We start from the raw sequence: 20,801 nt of genomic DNA, 5'->3' as shown, positions 1-20,801 counted from the left end.
TACAAAACCTCAAATTCTTTATTTATTGTTAACAGAGCTTTACAATTAATATTCGATTAATCACAATCACAAAATGGCTGGCACAAACATAAAAAAAATCACGTGGTTACACGTGATTATTATTCTTCAATATACATATTTTCACGCTCAATTGTTCAGAATCCCGAACTCGATGAAAACATGTAATCCACATAGTGTGTTTTTCAGATATTTTCAATTTTCCTAATTATAAATTCATCTCTTTCAATAGTATAATCATATAAAATCAGCTGTATAATTATTATGGATAACAATTATTCTTATGATATAAATTAAATACACATGTATATGATAACATTTTTCTCGGTAGATTAAATAAAAACATGTAGGTAGTTTTTACTAGCTGTTATTTTTCATGAAGGCTTTAAAGTAAGACAATATTTCTTAGTAAGTCAAAGCGTTTTAAAGAAGCATTAATTTTCAAGCAATAAAGCATGAAATAAATTGTTGAAAGGAAACAACGATACGAGATAATATATTCATAAGCAAATATCATGTCCATTGTCTATGCTGTGTGAACATGAAAACAATTGTAAAAAAAGTCTATCAAAGAATACTTTAGAGTACAAAATAAATACTAATTTGGCATGTAATGAGCATTTACAATGTACATAAACAACAAACAACGCCTGCAATTGCAGGCTCTTCCGTCTTCGATGCAATTGCATCAAATAATCTAAGTTACAATGATCCATATACAAATACCTTTCAATCTCTCCTTGATATGTGATCTGAATCGAGACTAAAAATCAAAAAGCACAAGACAGCAGTATAAAGGTTAAGAACAGATACTGTCAAATCTTCAGTGTGGATTTGTTTGGTCAGCTCATGCCTACATTGTTTGTGGATCTGATGGCCAGAACAGATTGATTATTCCTCAAGTGGAAAAGAATCGCTGGACTTTCTCTGTAAGCAACTGTATAAAGGAAGTCGGCATCATTGTGTGAGACACGTTGGCGTATTTGAAATAATTGTATGGTTGCGAAATGACTTCCATCAACACACTCAGCAGCTTTCTGTCCTGTAAAATAATATTGCAATATTTATTTATTTATTTTTTTAAACAATTTTTATTCTGTTAAGAAGATCGTCTTTTGATGACTTTACGCTTATGAAATATACATGTAATATGAAAAAATCTAATCTGAAAAGAAACACGTTGTTACTTGTACATCAAGAGATAACAAATGCAGAGAAGACCAGTGTGTATGTTGACTTTGGAGGTAGGGGACACTTTGCAGTTTTTGGTCTATTCAAAGTTTTGAGGATTGACAAACATTTTCTTTAATTATGTTAGCGAAAACGGTAGTCTGATCTACCGTGATTTTATCTTAAAATAGAAATTGTTATAAATTCATAATTAATGTTTGACAAGTAATTAATAATGCTAGCCGTGACCCAAGTTGTTATTTGGTATTCATTTTGTTACTTTCTGAAGAGCCATTAAAAGGCAGAAAGTGCTTACAGTTAAAATGATTGTTCGAGTCTTGTGAATCTTGAAATCATTGGATATATATCAGTATTTTACTGTACCAAAAACTGGATTTATCTTAAATTATTTTACTTTTGGTACAAGACCAGGATGTCACAAACTCGTGCTAAAACGGAAGCAGAGAATAACGGAATGGAGAGAATTCTGGAAGAAATCTAAGGAAAAACTTCGATTCTTTGCAGTAAGTACGATTCATTAACAACTGCATTTCAAGATATAGATCGAAGCTCAAACCAGAATTTATAGGGGAAAACATGAAATTTTATTATCGGAGAGAAATTCTCACAGAAGAATTTAACAACCAGGATTATCGCACAAGAAATCGTTAAGGAATGGAGCGAAATCAACCTGAAAAAGGAAGCATGCAAGAAGAGAAGCCAAATGAAAGGTTTGTGGTTTAAACTTTTAAACGAAAGAAAACATGCATATTGGAATTCTCTTAAAAATGAAAACCTTGCCGCTATGAAGGATGGAGAAACAAATAAAATATTATTTTAGGGTAAAGAATATTGAATCAGAACAAAACGAGGAGACCAAAAATAGAATTAATCTTGCAATGCAAAACATTGAGACCGAAATCACACTTCTTCGTCTACGAGCCCCAAAGTTGAAAAGCAAATTTGAAAAGTGTGATACGGAAATTACAGATGTGTAGTAGGCAGAAGCTGTAATGGAAAATTCAGGATAAACTTGTCCATCTTTGGTAACAAAATACAAGAAGAGAAGAAAAAGAAAACAAACGAAATACTTGAATCCAAAATCGCACGGTTAGTAAAGCATGAAGCAACGTATGGCACAGAACAAACATTGCTAACAATATACCAAGGAAAACTCAAACACGGAATAAGAACCAACAAGTCAAAAGTATACGTAAATCCAAATCTTAAAATACAACTATGAAGCAAAATCCCTCGTAGGCAGAAATGGTGAAGAGAGGAATTAGGCAAAGAAATAATAACCCTGCAAAACACCAACCAGATTCCACCAATCAAATGTTCGACTTTGTGAACAAAAACGGTGTCAAAATCGAAATAAAATATGGAATGAAAAAACAAACCGCCCTCACCATGTCAATTGCAATCAACAGTTATATAACTTCGACAGGGATCATTTTTAAGGCCAGGGACGGCATCGAAAGATGAATGACAGCCCACTACCTTTTCTGGACCTCTTTCTACTTAAGGATGATGCCAAAATAATTACAGATCTTTACTGCAAAGAAACAGATTCGCAATAGTGTTTGGATTTTCATTCATGTCACCCATCGCATACTAAACGTAATATTCCATACAACATTGCAAGACGCATATGCACAATAGTAACTGATATATCTTTACAGTCGAAAAGGTTAGAAGAATTGAAATCATAATTTAAAAAAGAACATTATCCGGAGAATTATAATTGCCAGAATTGATAAAGCAAGAAAACAATTCCTACTTCAATACTAAGAAACACTCGCCGCAAGGATAATGGTGAAACGTACAATCCACGCAACCACAATATTTTGAGAACAGCCAGGGGATTTTTTCCTATTTTAGAACAATTTCAAAATTTGAAAGACGTTATCAAAGAGTCACAAATAATTAATACCAGGAGACAGGCACCCAATCTAAAGAAAATCCTAACCAGAGTAAGATTTACATCGGACAATGCCAAGTCGTCAAAAATGCCGTGACCCACGTTGTGGAACATGTGAATATCTGGCGGAGGGCAGTGCAAAAAGTCTAAATGTTGTAAAAATTAACGCCAAACGCCAACATGACCTGTAAGTCAGAAAATGTTATATACTGCACAACCTGTCCAACCAGTTGTGATACTATATAGGAAAATCCACCAAACTGAACGCACGTGTACTAGTCCATTAACAACAAATTCGGGGTCCTTATAGATATCCCTCCCTGGGCCTTGATAGTCCGTGCCTCTCTTGTTGCTCATGCAATAATAATGTGTAAAGCATGGTCTGTCAGACCTTTAAAATGACGAAAACAGCTGGATTAAAATGTTACCCTTTTACTGTGTAAAGGAAGTTTACGAACCTTTAGAATTGATTGATGTTGATAAGAACTGTACAATCTTCCATCTCTTACAATATCTTCAATTAAAGGTTGGTAATCCTCTGAAATAATCAAAGGCACTTTTAAACAAAATAATTTTCTACAGTGAAAAGAAAAGAAAAAAACATTTAAGTGTATATAGTAATCAAAATAACTTCAATGTTGACTGAAGGCTTACCGTTATAGGTTACGAATGGAATGGAGAATCCCCCAGCAGTGTTTTTAGAGTCAGACTTAAACTGGACCCATAATCTTCTACTTCGAGAGGTAAAAGCTCTTGGCTTCTCTGTAGTTTCGCAAACTTCATAAGTTGTAAGAGATGATGGTTTACCTGCTCATTAGATTAAATAAAAGGTAAAGGTAAAAGATTTAACATGGAGAAGAAAAAATCAGATGGTCTACTGCTGTTATATATTACAACTTCTAGAAAAAGGTAGGTAACTTTTCAACTGTTATTTTAATTCCGTTGGAAATAAAGAGCAAATTTTTATTAGAATAATCTTTATTTCAAAATATGAATTCTCACTGGATTTACGCATGACCAGTTTATCTCCACACTGATCTTCTTTTGGCAGGAATATTTCCGGAATGATCACAAGAATACGTCGTTTCTTTCCAGGCTTGATTTTCCAGGTACACTGGATACTGTTTGGATAGTCTCCCGGAAAGTTTGGACTCTCAATGTACCCCTGTAACTTCCCTATCTGTCCGCCACATTTTTGATCTTCAGAAAGGTAAAAGAGATAAAAATTTATTATGGAGATGATGATATTAATGTATTTATCTTAAATCTTAATATTTAGAAATAATCTAAAAGAAATCATATATCCTACTTTTGCAATCGGACTGGTTTGTAGACCCAACGAAGTCTGTAGAGGTACTGACTGGGCATGCGTGACAGAAGTTGAGTCCAGCAATTGGCTGATAGGTGCCTACAGGACAAGGCAGACACTGGTGTCTTCGAACATCAAAGAAATTCCCAACAGCACAAGTAACTGGAATACATGTGTACAAACGTGTATTTAAACTAGGTAAGTTAAAATTTTAATTTTCAGATTTAAGGACATTGGCAAGTCAAGGTTTTCCGGAGAAAAAAAGGTTTAATACATGGTTTTTTCACTTATGAAATAGTGATTGAGAATGATCTCCCGTGTAGAATTCTCTAAGCGGTGAAAACCAATAAAACGTATGTTTTCAGAGGTAATCAAAAGCACGTGTACTTCCTTTAACGTGTAGAATCAGCTATACAGGAAGAAAGAAAAGTGGTAATGGCTTAATTGTAAATTGTATTCAGGGGACAAAGAGCCAACATTTATTTACCATAATTATGCTCAGTATGCTGGGAAGGGATGTGACATATGCTGAAAGGTAGACCGACTGAGATCAGTTCTTAGGTTGTATGAAGGAAGCAACATTCAGTAACTACGAATAAAAATTGAAATAAATCCATGCCAATATTTTTATTTCAGTGTGTTTCAATCAATTCAGTCAATTACATGATAGAATCAGTCAACCAGTCTGACTCTCTTGACCATTGACTTTGTGAATAATATAGCTGTTAAGGGAAGTAACTCAAAAATAAAGATTGGTGCCGGTATGCCCTTGTCTTGTTTCTATATATACATTTTCAGCCAAAATATCTAGAAGTCATAGGAAATAAAGATACAATAATGTATATAATACAAAAACTATATGAAATAAGTGGGTTTTGGAGAATTATTATGGTGAAAAATTATGTAGGTCCCTTTTATCAACATTTTAAATAGGAAATGCAATGGGAATTGCAAAAACACTAATTTGACAAAATCTAAAAAAGAAGCTGGCTTGGTAGGTTAAACAATCCAGAATATAGCCTGTTTAGTACAATTAAACCTACTCAAGAGTTCTTGAAAAATTCTATTCGACAACCAGGAACCTTGCCAATGTCCTTAAAAAAATCCTTGATTCATTAGGAAACATTAACAACACACTTGTGCATGTTTAGTAAAAATACGTGTCTCTTGATGATTACCTTTCGTACTGCAGTCTAGGAAAGATGACCCACCCTCCTGTAATGTTGTTAAGCCAATACCACAGTGAACACAACTGCTTCTTCCGTACCCTGTTTGGTATTTACCCCGAGGACATTTCTTGCAAGGATTTTGGCCATTTGATGAATATGTTCCAGGTCCACAAAGAACTAACAGTAAAACGAAAATTAAAGATAAGCTATAAGTTAAATTGGGGACATAATTTCCAAGTGTACATAGATATAATTTTCTACTGATGGTATTTAATACTATTTTTTTTAATGTTGAATACCTTTTTAAATATTTTGTTTTCTTGATATAATTGCTATTAAATTTTGTTTCTATTAGCATGACTTCTGCATAAAGAGGGAATTTCATAGCTTTTAAGTACCTGAACATTCAGTTGTACTCTTGGCACCAATTATACCTCCCCCGGTCTGGCTGAGTGGACAGTTCTTGCAGGTTGTCTTTCCTTCAGAGTCCTGGTAGGTTCCTGGATGACACAACTCACATAAATTGCTACTTCTGTTGTAAAACGATCCCGTGCTGCAATCCACTGCAAGAAAAATTGAACATTGATTACGTAATCCTCAAACCTTAAATATCTTCATCTCAACATCTACCACCCATACAAAAACATACTGAGCTAGTGATTACAATGATTAATTAAGTCAAATATATCTTGATCTTGGGCCGAAATGATAAGCGGAAAACTAAATTTGCTTGTATTCAGCAAAAATTTTTGGTTAAACTTACTATTTATCAAAATGAATTATATCATCTAGTAATTACCCTTCAAAATTAAGTTATCAAAACTAACCGCATGCTTGTTCTCCCATTACACTGCCAGTAGGACATTTATAGCCGTATACCTTCTTCGTTTTCAGTGATCTTTTAGCGAAAGATACATCTTGTTTATCATATCTGTAAAGATATTTGCTTGGTAAGATAGATAAATGAAAATATAATATAGTTTCAAAGAAAAAAAATCATTTTTATTTACATCCCTTGATATTCAATATTTATTAATTATTAAATAAATAACTATAGGAAAACTATTTATCGTAGAATATAAAAAATATTTTAACTTCAATAAAAAGATTAAGAACTTCTGTCCGTCAGCTATGATATGCACTAATTTAAAATTCTCTGTATGTTTTCACATATCTGTAAGAAAATGAACATCTGTTAATGACCGCATATGAGTACCTACAATATCACTGTTTGGTAGTTATTAATCTATAAATACCTAAAGAAAAGCTGTGCCTTGTTGGTCATTTTTCTGAGTGTTTTATAGGCTTTCTTTAGGCGTCTTTCTGTCCTTTTAGTTGTACACGGAATATCACATTTTTCTGTAGATTTGAACATCAATGTTTGAAGTTCATATATCAATGTATTCCGATTCAATTTAATATTACTGCAATATGCGAAATACACAATAAATAGCTGTTAAGTTTTCAAATTTATCATTTTCTAGCATTCTTATAATTGTCCTCTTCCTAAAAGTTAACGGATATATTTGCAAGTATCTGAATTAAAATGATTTGATAGGATAACCATTCCAAAGTTACGTATGGTGTCATTTTGCTATTGATATATTCAGATTTCCAGGAAATCGCCTTTTTTTTAAAATTATTACAGTCCTTACTAGTTATGGCAAAAGGTTCCACTTCTAATTCCATTTTCCCAGCTATTACTGTTTTAGAGATGTCTCTTGCTAGTCTTCGGAATTTCTTTGGAATGTTCTTGCAATCTATTTGGACGTAGTTTATTTTGCACGAATTTCTGCATTTGAATTTCTTCAGTGCTGCAATAAAAGGTAGATGTTTCCTCACTCTTATACAGCATTGCTTAACTAAATTTGAAAGTAGTGAAGGACGTACTGTTAAGTTGGGTGGTAATGTTTTGTTTGACTTCTTGTCGAAGGCGTTTCTTGACCCGACATCTAGTGGCCACAAATACGAATCTTATTGTTTTGGTTACGGATGGAGCATGTGTATTTGCTGATGAGGAAAAAAAGAAAAAAAACTATAACATTTTCCCAATATCTGTACATGTATCCAGTGTGTAAAATTTGATTACTTTTCAGTTATAGAGTCTAATAATGACTAACAAAGCAGAGGTTAAACATAACTCCTCCATCATAAAATTTAGTTTAATCAAGTGATCGCTTAAATGTACTCGTATCTGTGATAAAAAATTAGATAACATTTTAAAACTCTATTTTACCAGAACAAAAAGGCAGGTCAATATTTTTGATACGATGAGACCATCGGAACTGTGTGCTTGCGCCACATGAGTAGTATGTACTACTTTTCAGGACACCGGACGGATGTGTGTTGGCTTGGCATTGAAGAGAACAGTATTGATCTGCTCCCGACTGTCTACAAGTGGCCACTGTCTTCGCAGGGGCTTCAAACGGCAAACATTTGTTCCACTCTGTGAGTTATATAAATGATTACATATTAAAAATATATTGAATTCTTGCATACATATGCTGTAGTAAGACATAGTGATTTTACATGGAGTTTTCGACAAACTCGCCTCATTTATTCATAAATTACATGGTTATCCCTTGTACACAAACTTTTCAAAACTTTTAAATCTTTTGACATTTCAGATACCGAGCTTTTCACTTTAAATTAACTTCTAATAATTTGAGAAACATTAATTTGCTTTATTAAAGATTTCGTAGGTTTATTTTTAATTTTTTTTTCTTAGAAATAATTGTAATCAACATCATGGAAAAAACACTTGCTTGATACGATAAAGCCTCTATTTACATACATGCAGTGTATTATTATTTAGTTAAAGTACGTATAATATAACTAGATTTAGTCAGTAATACCCACATGAAAGAGTTTGATTCCCTTTGTTCGTGGGAAGCTAGAAACAATAGTTATTCTGTAAGTTTATAAATACAAATGTATAAACATGTATCAATGAAATATATGGAGATAACGAACAGCATTCAAGCTCGAAAGTCCATTAAACAATACAAAATAGGTGCAGAGCAAACACGGACCTCCAAACATTAGAGTTGGGATCAAGTGCCATGGAGGAGTGAGCATCCCCTGCCGACCGGTCACACCCGCCGTGTGCTCCTTGTCATGATCGGGAAATTACGGAAAAATCCGTCGACAATTTAGTGTGTAAATAATGGCCTAACAATTAGTATGAAAAACGTCAGTCAGCATTTGACTCAATGATAAATTGTATTTGCTGACATGGTCATTGTATCGACCATAGAACTTACGAAATGATGACTTTAAACGAGAATGCTGATATTCTTGTTTCATCAACTTGTTTGTCAATGATTTATTTCGTTTTAGAAATTGTACAGAGAGATATATATACCCCGTATGCAGATGATGAAGGTATATTGCTGCATAAGTAAGGGAAGTTGACGATTGAAAAGTTAAAGTCATCACGTTTATCATAAAGCTTGGTTGTTAGATTACCATTAACGTCTTTTTCAAGTAAAATATCCAAATATGAAACAGATGTGTTAGACTCTGTGGTATCTTTTATCTCAAGCTCACCTGGATATATCGTATCGACATAAGAATGGAAATAGCCATTGTTAATTGACAATACGTCGTCGATATATCTAAATGTCGAGTTGAAGGCCACAGCAAGTGTTTTCTTCTTTTCACGTACAAAATTTTGGACAAATTCTGCTTGATATGAATACCAAAAAAAGGTCTGCTAATAACGGGGCGCAATTGATACCCATGGGAATTCCAATAGATTGTTGGAAGACCTGGTCTCCAAAAACCACATAGATATTGTCAATCAGAAACTCAAGCATCTTTTTAATGTCAACTTCAGAGTACTTGTGTGTACAATCAGAATGTTTTTAACAAAATAATTTTGCAAATGACCAATGACAAGGTAAGTAAATTTACGAGTTCCATTTTTTTGAAAAAGCAACTGTCAATGATATCAAAAAGCCTGGACTTTAATTTATCCTGGGAATGGTTGTGTATAAAGTTGAAAAGTCGTAAGTTTTTAAGCTGTTGGTTTTGGTAAAATCTTGTGATTTCAAATTTTCACTTGAGCCATGTGGCCCAAGGGTCTCTTATAACAGCATTTTATATAATAGGATTACCAGTCCTAAAATAAGGAATTTGATGAATTCTTCAAACAAAAGAGTTTTGGATAGACATTTTTGTGTAAACAGGCCTTTTAAATTTTCATCCCAAATGGTCCTCCTGGTTGAAAATGAAAATTCAAAAATCTACAGGACACAACCAATCTATTCAAAAAGATTATTGGTTACTGCGTAAAATATTTAACAAGTTTTCTTAGAAAAAGATTGCTTTCAACTCCATATTTGCCCCAAGGGTGTATGGTATATGAAAATTGCAAAACTCTATACATGTATAATGTTCCTCTACAGAGTACTAATCCCAAAAGAAGATTTAGCTACTGCGTAAAACGTTAAAAGAGTCTGGAAACAAGGTTTTCGACCCCAATTTATCCCTAGGGTAAAAATAAAAATATGAAACCTACAGGACATCACTTATCAAATTCTAAAAGATGGTATCGCTACTGCATAAAATGTATGCTCAATGTGTTTTAGGATGAAGATAATTTGCAGACGGACGGAAGGGTGGATCAGGATAACAAAAATATACCCGAACTTTCTTCAGAAAGTGCGGGTATAATACTAATTTTCTTAGTGAGTAGCAAGAGTGATAAAAAATCCATTTTCATAAGACCGCTTAATTAAATTCTCGGTCAATATCACCCCTTTTGCCTTCGGGCCTTTTCTCAAATATTGGACCTCAGATTGATATTGGTTTCTCAATATGTAGATAAATAGATGCGTCATTTCTTTTGCATTGTGGCACAAAACGGCCAAAATAAATATAAAATAAAACCAAAATACAATAATCATTTAAGAAATACAATTCCTTTATTGTGTATTGACGTTCATTTCAGATCATATCATTAAGAAGACACTATGTTAAGGTCTTAAAGTGGTCAATAATGATACAATGAACACATCGATGTATTTATAATATGCATTGTCAAAGGGAAATAAAATATAAAAAATGAAAAGATAATTTAGAAGAGATTTTAATTGGATTGAATCATATAATAGATTGATATAAATTCATTTACGAATGAAACAATTTAACATGAAAAATATATGGTGGTTAAATTCAAGAACTGAAATTATTTTAACCTTTTAATTTTTTCTTAAAGAAAAAAAAAACAATTCACTAGTCTAGACAAACATCTACTGGATTGATGTAGAGCACGTACCTATGCAATCTTTTCCATTGGAATGTATTTTATAGCCAGTCCCACAGAAACACTGAAAGCTTCCTTCTGTATTGAGACAAGAGTGCTCGCAGCCTCCGTTTTCATCCAGACACTCATTCTTATCTAGCAAACAATGTCAATGTTTTAGGCAAGTGGTGTACTTAAGCAATGATGATTCTACGCTTTTTGATTTGAATAAAAAAAATTGCAGGGAATTCTTAGATGCTCAGCATTATCAACATATGGCACCTTTTTTATCAACAAATATTCAATCTACGTTTTCTATAATTTCAGAAAAGCTTTCATTGTGAATGTAACCTGCACAGTGTGTAAAGCCGTAAATTTGGTATCCTTCCTTGCAGGTGCAGTAAAAGCTACCAGGTGTATTAACACAATTATGGTCACATGTTGTGTTGAGTTCGCATTCATTGATGTCTGTGAAAAAGATATATATATATATATATATATATATATATATATATATATATATATATATATATATATATATATATATATATATATATATATATATATATATATATATGATTTCATTGTAAAGATCGAAGGTAAGAAAAAAGAAACTTTCCCTAACAAAAAAATACTATAGTTAACTATAGTTAACTTGGTTATAACTTTGACACTATGAAAACTTTGATTTACTATAGTGATAACTTTGACACTTTGAATTACTATAGTGATAACTTTGACACTTTGATTTCCTAAACTGTTAACTATGAAAACTTTGATTTACCATAGTGATCACTATTAAAACTTTGATTAACTATGGTGAAAACTTTGATTTACTATAGTGATAACTATGACACTATAGTGATCACTTTGAAAACTTTGATTTACTATATAGTGATCACTATGACACTTAAGTGATCACTTTGAAAACTTTGATTTACCATAGTGATAATTTTGACACTTTGATTTACTATAGTTAACTATAGTAAACCATAGTTACCTATAGTATTTTTTGCTAGGGTTTGCCCAATATTTCTATGGGAAAAAAACCGTATATGCCCAATTCCTACGATGGAAATAATTTGCCGTTTCACTGAAGATCGAACTTTTAAAAAAACAAACTTTTGTCCAATATTTCTATGAAAAAAGGTCCCCAATTGTTACAATGAAAAAAAAAATATTGCTTTCACATTTCATTGCTTTTCCATGCTAACTTTTTTCCTTAGCTGAAATCAAGTGCAATACTTACCAACGCAGACTCGTTGGTTATACTGGACTTTGAAACCTTTTGGACAAACGCATTCAAAGCTTCCCTCTGTATTTAAACACTTGTGACTACATCCCCCGTTGTTGATGGCACATTCGTCTTCATCTAAATAATAATCACAAATACACTCTGTTAATACAGCTAGAAACCACTATGCTAAAAATATTCTGAGGAGAGATACATGTATAATGACAAACCTAGACATGTTTTCCCGTCTTGATGCAGATGGAAGCCCGTTGGACACTGACATTTTGGTCCCTCCAGAGTGTCTATACACTCTCTATCGCATCCGCCGTTGTTCACATCGCAGGATGCTAATACAAAAAAACCCCGGGAATCAATGTTATTAGTTTCGAGATAGGTTTACTTGAGTTTAATCCCAATGATGCAAACTTTGATATCGAGTAAAATTTAAAACAGTCTTGCAATTTAGAAGTTGTAGATTTTTTTTACGATGAACGAAACGGGTCTGGACAAAAGGTAACCATGCGTTGTGTTTGAGTAATTGTAACATTTTGCATAGAACTGTAGGTAACTGGTCTGTTATGTTATTTAATTTGTGTTTTTCTCTGTCATTTATTTTCAGCCGCATGTTTTGCAATATTTTTACATGGAAAATAAATGACATTCAACTCTCTGATGATCTTATTTTCTATGGTTGTGAGGCAGACATACATAAAGATTCTTTAAGATAGTAGGGTTCTGATTAGTTTAAGATCTGGATGTCGGATGCCATTGTTTTACAACACCGTTTTTTTGTAGACTCTACCTAATCATGAAAATTTGACTTTAATAACCTCTGTCTTTTCTGGTTTTCAATTAATATCGATGGAAGTATTATGTCGGTATTTAAGAATTGTCGGCAAATAAAGCAGAAAACATCACAAACTCATGGTTACTTTTTGTTATCGGGCTTCGTAGATTTTACATTTACATGTACATGTAAAGAAGAAAAAAAGTCATCTCTAATGTCAGATATAATTTCTACGTTTGAACCTGTCGAATAAAATCGACCCTCTAGATCTGTGCATGTAAAATAATATGTCTGTTGAGATAATGGAATATTTCTCTCTAAACGTTAGTGCACTTTGATATCCGATGAAATGCTCCAAGCTTTCCAGACATATTAATTACCAAAGTTGGTCTGCAAGTAAACATGACATTTTGCACTAGCCCCCCTTGGTTCCGGATAGATATCAGTTATAACCTTTTAATTGGAAATTCAATTTAAAAGTCATTAATACAAGACTTTTATGATTTTTAAATGACTGCTCGTATTATCAAACTTGTTAGAACATTGCAATAAACTGTCCTGGTATTTTGACGAAAAATACTATTCTTATACAATTATTCAGTGCAAGATGAAAAGAATGTCGGATATGAGTGATTGTCGATAAAGTTGTTTTTGAAGGTTTACTGATTATTTCCACGACCAGGGCATTAAAATGATGATCAAATAAACGAAATTTAATGTACCAACTGAAAATGCAGCGCAATAATTATTACAAAAAATGACTTCATCAATTCATTCAGACATTTACACGGTCTTATGCGCCATCTTGCCTTTTTTTTTTTATCATTTTGATTATTCTCATTATTGTTATGAATATCGGTTCATCGAAAGGCTATTTTTAACCAGATGATTGATTTATTCTTAACGTTTTACAATTGATGATCGAAAATGAATGATGGTGCAAAAATGCAATCTCTGTAAAACAAAATTAGTCTGTAAACATTGATCTGAAATAATTGACAATTAATTTTCAATGAATTTGTTTAAATAATTTTTTGTGCATGGAGTTTTCTCATCCTACGATATTTGTTTATAAAAATTATATTCCACTTATGCCTCTTTCGAGACCTGTTTTAAGTTCATGTTTTACCTATGCATGTCTTATTATTTTCCATCAGTAGGTATTTAGGAGCACAGCTGCAGACTGGTCCAGATGGAGAATTGGTGCAGTTGTGCTGACAACCTCCATTTCCAACAGCACAAGTTTCTGTTGCAAAAATATGAGAACAGAATAAAACATCTCGAGAAATGGAAATGCTCTTCTTAATTGCAGAATTGAATCAATTTGAAAGGTAAGTCACACATATGATATATATACTGAAGAGTTTGCATATCCCTGAAGTTAACACGTGTAAATGAGTGAGTCTCTGTAGTTGTACTTCCTAATATACAAATCCATCAACCTTTGAAGTAATTTTTTGTTGTGCCAGCAACTATTACAGACTTATCCATAAAATTATTCTATCGATAATTCTTTATCAGTTCAAATATCTTAAGTATAACTTTTATTTCGATATCTCTTTGTCAAAAAAGATTTGTTGAGAGAGGAATACCAGAACGCATGCGTACTAACGTTGACACTGTTTCCCGTCACTCATCAGGGTATACCCTGTTCTGCAAGCGCATTGAAGACTTGATCCCGAGCTACAGTGATGGTCACAACCTAAGTTCTCAACACACCATGTTCCATCTGATTAAAACGTAATACTCCTGATATTTTAACATGAATCATACAAGAGTCGCTACTAGTGATTTAGTAATAAAGGACATACGCAAGGTAGTTTGAACTTTATTGTCTTTTCCCTGAGTTGAAGAGTTCCGATACTTAAAGGAACTGTGTGCTACACTTTAATGTCTATATATGCTGTTGTACACTTCTTTTAAAACAAGTCTGGATAAACAAAACATCATGAATATATGTTTGGTAATTTTTGTATATTTTTCTTTGAATTATACATTAATTTCCATCAATCGATTTCTTTTCAAAACCCCTGGTAATGCATGATGATTTTTTGTCTACGAACATCTGATGGCATTATAATCTTAAATTAAGAATATCTTGAAAAATTATCAGTAGGTAAGGTACGTTGCGTATGTCCTTAAATTGAAGCAAATGCTATTGATCTTGTTTGATTTTCTATCGAAAAAAATATGAATAAAATTGTGTACACAATAACACAAACTTAAACATTAATTTTAACTTAGAGACGAAAGCAAGGATTATTCCCTAGTGATAACAGCGCAATATTTTCGCCAAACATACTTCTTAAAAACAAGATTTAAAGTGGGGGTTTTAGTGAACTTTGTTAAACACAATCTCTAATACAGTGAAAAAAGAGCATGGCAAATCATTGGCTTTGCCTTCAGAATAATATATGTCACTTATCCACTCGGATTAACATTAACAGCTAATCACCCTTAACATGTACTGAAGAATACCGCTGATATAAATTCTAATGAGCACGTTGCAATGTAAAACTAGTGGGGTCTTGTGATAAGAAGAAATTTAACCTGACAAAACATTTAACAGGCACTTTATTTATGACGTAAATTGCAGGCAATTGAGTTAGAAAGTTACATTGTTAAGATTTTGAAAAGAAAACTTACATTGGCAGGATTTTCCGTCCTTGGACAAAGAATAACCAGCATTGCACTTGCACTCATATCCTCCCAATGTGTTGAGGCATTGGTGCTGGCATCCGCCTTTGTTTTGTAAACATTCGTTCTTATCTAATGAAAGTATATCGTAACATAGCAAGTTTGTAAAAGTTGTGTACTTTAGAAGTGGAAGCTGTGATCTCATTCAAAATAATGTTTAAGAATGTAATGATGATGCCAGGAATTTTTTTTAAAATGAATATGTGTCTTTGAATTGATATCTCTAAGCATTATTGAAATTTTGTGCAATGTATTTTTTTTTTTAATTTAAAATTGAAAATTCAATTAATTCCGTAATGCTAAGTAAATCAATTTATCTAGTTTATCCTATTGATAAATTAAACTAAACTAAAAGCTCTTCAATATCAAAGAAAATCAAACAATACTTCTAGAAGATTGTAACAGTTACTATCTTAAGGCTTGGTTAAGTAAAATTTTTCCTATTAACTTTAAATTTTATTTTTTACTTCTTTTACATGGTATATAATGGAAACAAGATATTACATGTAAAAATTGAGAAATGACATCGGTCATATTGAATTGCATTTTCAATAAAACTTTCTTAATGATTTCCTCTCTCTCTCTATAGATTGCCTTTAGTTTATTTCTTTAATTTTCGCACACCTTTATTGAGATCTTTGAGCGCGTCTGTCGATTCATATTCAATATGTAAAAATGATTGTGCTATCAAATTTTAACATAAGATATTTTTGTTAAATATCATTTTGACGTATTAAAGTTTTAACAACAATCCGCAGTGTATTTTGTAATAACATAAAATAATCAATGATAAAATGAAATTTAAAGAATTATCTAAGACTCTTGTAAAAATTGAATCCAATATTAAAATATGTGATATTTAGTCCACTACAAGAAAACAGTTTTGTAGAAAGGATTTTCAAAGATGATTTTTTTGTCAAATATCTCGTTCATTAATTTGAGTGTCATTTTCTAGTTAGAACTTCTTTTTGTGATCTTCTTTTCTTTCAATATTCCCCTATGAAATTTTCAATTAATTATGTGGCCAACCTTGCAATTGGTCTTTAAGGTCTTGCTTTGATTAAACTTGAATCTATATTAGACAGACTTAGTCATTCTGAAGATTTTTGATGACGTCAGTTTGTTTTCGATGTTCAATTTTCTTTTTTACCCCTAGTAGATGTTGTAACTTTTCAAAAGACAAAAATGAATCTTGACGAAAATGCATCTTGACGAAATGGAATTGAAATGGTCCTAGACTTAGTAAAAACTATGATGAGATAGGAAACAGACGATATTATTTTTTGCGTTTCACTACTTTTGTATAAATGTTAATTAATTATATCATAAAACATATACTACATGTATATTACCGATACAATTGTGTCCATCATTGTCCAGATCAAATCCTGCTTTGCAGCTACATGTATAATTGCCTTTGGAGTTTTGACAGAAATGTACACATCCCCCGTTATCATAGTTACATTCGTCTATTTCTAGATAAACATATACCGATATTTTCTTTGAAACTCAGTGCAAAACTCAAATATATTCGCTGACTAAAAAGATCTTTTCAAAATTATTTTTATATATATATATATTATTGTAATACATTAAGTTAAGGATTCAGAACTATAAAATGAGTCTCATTAAGCAGGAAAAAATATGATGTAATGTTAAATTTCATAAAACAAAGAACTGGAATGTTTTTTCTTGAATGAATTACCGTAACATAATTTTCCATTTCCATAGTAACCGGGCTTACAACGACATCGATAACGCCGTCTCGTATTTATACAGATAGCATCCCTATGACAATTGTGTGTACCTTTTTCACATGCATTACCTGAAAAAAAATCAGAATAAAAAGTAATCAAAGACAAATTCAGTCACATCAGCCGAATGATAGCTATCAAAAAGTCCTCAATAGAATGTAATGTTCAGTTTACCATAGTTGTAAAATTACAATGTTAGTATTGCATTAAAAGAAAATTTTTGACTTTGCGCAAAATATATAGCCGTAAGGAAGAACTCTTTTTAGTAACCACTTCTTGTGGTCACTACTATGGTAACCAAGTCAATTGACGTCCTTTTACTTGTGACAGTCATCGATTTATCCTCAATTGACCCCATGTTACCTATCAGGTCAATCTAGGGTCAACTTCCTGGAGCCAGATGCATTTTGTTTTGGTCAAATTTCTCGTAAACACTTCCAGACACATGGTCATCACATACTGTGTGGTCTGATCAAAAGTAACGAAGAATTTCGAACTTTGAGCATTTTCTATTCTGTCCCTGATCATTTGCATTCATCAATGAAGAGTATATTTGAAGACAATGGTACCCTAAGACCCTGTGATGTATTATAAATTTTTTTATTGCTGTTAAATGCAAATAAAAGCAAAGATATTGTCTTGCTGTTTTCTTTAATGTTGTCGCAGACTGAACAACTTATTTGCTTCAAGGTTACGGCCTCTCAAAGTTTACAACCGGAAAAAGGCATTATTAATAGAAAAGACTGTTGACAGGTACAGAGTGGAGGGGTCTATTAAGCTTACATATCAATCATATTTGCGAACGATCCTTTTCACTGATAAACACATTTTATTATGTAAAATTAATTTATTGTTCAGGTAAGGTGTGGTCTCAAACGACCACCTTGTAGTAGACCCGTAAACCTTCTATAAATATTTTCATGCATTTTGCTTTTCTCTCTGAATTGAAATGATGTGGTCGTGGCGTATTATTTCAACTGTACTGGTTAAAACATATAAATGCAACTGTTATGTGAACTATTAAAAAGAGAAAACATTGCAGTTTGTTCCTTTTTGCTTTAAAAATGAAATCTTCTTTTCAGAAGAAAATATTTTTCTAATGGCGGATACAGTTGCAATTTTACAATCTGAATTAAATGACGTTGTATTCAAGAAAGATAGCAAAAATAGCAGGATGTTTATACAGCAGCAACTAATCTTTTATCTGCCAGTCAAATAAAAGTAAAGCTAGTTAAATACTGAATTTTTTTGACTCATTATTACACAGTAAGATGTTGTTTGACATTTTACACGTCGTTATGTAATTTTTTTGTGTAAAGAACTTTGATAATTACAATCTGAAATTAAATGGTTGTGTTTGAAAGCGCGATTTAAATTCTGTTTCTAGTGAATAACGCAAGCATTCATTAGGAAATAACCATCGGCATTAACACATTTATGTTTTGTTCATATCAGTTTAGGGTGCTTCTTATATTCAGCAGCAAGTCTTATTTTAATATAAGATATTATGATATTAAAATTGTGACTGTACAATGTCGAAGTTTCCATTGGGCTTATAAAACTTAGCAGAATCAAACTCTACATTGTGATAAGACTACTTACTAACCAGCCTGTTGAAATATACTTTTGTATTCATTACTGGGGTAGGGGGAGAGGGGAAATCCGACTACATGAGGGCTCCACTTCAAAGCAGCGACGTTTACGTAATCGAAAATTTAAGGAAATTTCATTACGTGCTTTCCTTTTTCAATCTTTAATGACATTGTGACACTCTCGCATTTTATAAAAGATTCATAAAATGTAATTGGATACTTGATCTAAAGGTCTAAAATGATGTTTCAAGTTTGCTATTTATCGTAACAAATTTTTTTATTTAAATCCTGTGTCAAAGTGAAAGATTGGAATTTACAATTACGGCGCTCTTTATTGAAAATCGGTTTCATAATTTGACAGAGAAATTTGACACTTTTTATAAATACAGAGACGATAGAATCTCATCCGATTGATATCAGAATTTCAGAAATGTGGTGGTTATAATAGATTTCAACCAAAGTGATGCCACTTTACATCCAGCAAAAGGTAATTACATCTATACATCAAATGATAAGACAAGTTTATTCAAATGACAGCATTGATCTACATATATACAGTTGATACAAAATGTGAAGAAATTCTTAGGATTTGTTTTTTTGTTAAATTGCCTTGCTATGTGATATCTTTACCACCACTACCAAAGAATCCATACCAAATAAGAGCAATTTTGCAAACATTTATTGACAAGTATTTTTTTTTTATATAAACTTTTCTGACGTTTGCACACTTTATCATCTTGAAGCAAATACAGGATATATAGCGCTGAGATCAAAACATAAGAAGCAGCATGTATTGCACTTTCCCTTCCGTAAAGACCCTCAACTGCTCGAGGTCATACGCATTCAAACTGAATCTGAAGCTAATTGTAATGTTATCAGCAGGAAATCATCTATATTGGTTTATCTAATCAAATGAGCATGGAAAACAAAAGAAAACAAAAGGATGTCTAATGACGTTTTGTGAAAATGCATGCATTGATATGACCACATGGTTGTGCTTGAAATCTCTCTCTCTCTCTCTCTCTCTCTGTCTCTACCTCTCTCTTCTTGACATACCTTTACGTCGTCGTTTGGTGCTATTCTTTTTACATTCCAAAACGTCCATTAACATTATTAAGAGGAGACACAAACAGATGACGCTGATTTTTGCCGTCATTGCCTTTTCACGTAACCCAGTGGTTAACACTTTCACTTTTTTATCAATATTTTTGCAATCCCTTTTAAGCAAATATTATCCAAAAATCAATATTTTTGGTAAAAAAGATATGAGTAACATACTGATGAAATTTCAATGATGGTGGCATTTCGGATCAAATTTTAAGACTTTCGTCAAAAAGATGCTTTTGAATGAAAGATCATAAATGTCCACAAAACTATATCAGCGGCATAGTTGAACGTGATTGGTTACTTGACAAGTTTGCCGTAACAATGGAACACATCATTGTTAAAAAGCCACAAAACACAACTTTACAATGGAGTTTGAAACGAGAAGTGTCCATTTGCAAAGTTCTTATTTTTCATCCAAAATAAGTGAAAAAATGCACATGTTAACGTCTTCAACATTAATATGATCCATTATTGTTTCACTTTGAATTCAGGAAACAACAAAACAGGAGACGAATTTTAGGTCCTCTTTTTATTGCCGCATCCCAAACTGCACATGGTTAAAAAAGAAAGAATGTTTATAAGTGTGAAACACGTCTTGACTGCAAAGTGCACTTCCTCGAGTAAACTATATCGTCATTTTAAATGCCAATTTCATTATCATTACGGTAAGCTAGATTCATTTTTCTGTGTGTTGTCGGGTTTAATCAGATATCAGCCGATGATGCATGACATTTAACAAAACAATACAACCTCTTTTCGTTGTCCCTGTCTCTTCTAAAAGAGTTCTAAAACCAT

The 20,801-nt window shown here is 32.3% G+C and overlaps 1 protein-coding gene across 3 annotated transcripts in view; it reads right to left on the bottom strand.

Moving 5' to 3' along the window:
• The window catches only part of LOC133182928 (signal peptide, CUB and EGF-like domain-containing protein 1), a 33,232-nt gene continuing 12,431 nt past the window's right edge, over positions 1-20,801 (bottom strand). For 2 of the 3 annotated variants that reach the window (XM_061317802.1, XM_061317812.1), the window contains 21 exons: positions 17,259-17,378; positions 16,906-17,028; positions 15,503-15,625; positions 14,469-14,585; positions 13,986-14,102; positions 12,300-12,416; positions 12,085-12,207; positions 11,187-11,303; positions 10,869-10,991; positions 7,824-8,033; positions 7,478-7,597; positions 7,243-7,401; positions 6,844-6,946; positions 6,415-6,518; positions 5,986-6,150; positions 5,597-5,764; positions 4,419-4,580; positions 4,112-4,309; positions 3,764-3,916; positions 3,568-3,647; positions 1-1,060 (listed from right to left, as the gene is read on the bottom strand). In XM_061317802.1, coding sequence (XP_061173786.1) covers positions 917-1,060; positions 3,568-3,647; positions 3,764-3,916; positions 4,112-4,309; positions 4,419-4,580; positions 5,597-5,764; positions 5,986-6,150; positions 6,415-6,518; positions 6,844-6,946; positions 7,243-7,401; positions 7,478-7,597; positions 7,824-8,033; positions 10,869-10,991; positions 11,187-11,303; positions 12,085-12,207; positions 12,300-12,416; positions 13,986-14,102; positions 14,469-14,585; positions 15,503-15,625; positions 16,906-17,028; positions 17,259-17,378 — 2,846 coding nt within the window. In that variant the 3' untranslated portion in view covers positions 1-916. Of the gene's footprint in view, positions 1,061-3,567; positions 3,648-3,763; positions 3,917-4,111; positions 4,310-4,418; positions 4,581-5,596; positions 5,765-5,985; positions 6,151-6,414; positions 6,519-6,843; positions 6,947-7,242; positions 7,402-7,477; positions 7,598-7,823; positions 8,034-10,868; positions 10,992-11,186; positions 11,304-12,084; positions 12,208-12,299; positions 12,417-13,985; positions 14,103-14,468; positions 14,586-15,502; positions 15,626-16,905; positions 17,029-17,258; positions 17,379-19,955; positions 20,792-20,801 lie in introns of those variants that run through there. The other variant, XM_061317820.1, reaches the window with a different exon arrangement.

The sequence above is a fragment of the Saccostrea echinata genome, unplaced genomic scaffold (genome assembly GCF_033153115.1).
Source record: "Saccostrea echinata isolate AGI-Se365-2 ecotype Australia unplaced genomic scaffold, CSIRO_AGI_Sech_v1 ptg000001l, whole genome shotgun sequence".
Classification (NCBI taxonomy): domain Eukaryota; kingdom Metazoa; phylum Mollusca; class Bivalvia; order Ostreida; family Ostreidae; genus Saccostrea; species Saccostrea echinata.
This window is presented reverse-complemented; position numbering and strand designations above follow the sequence as displayed.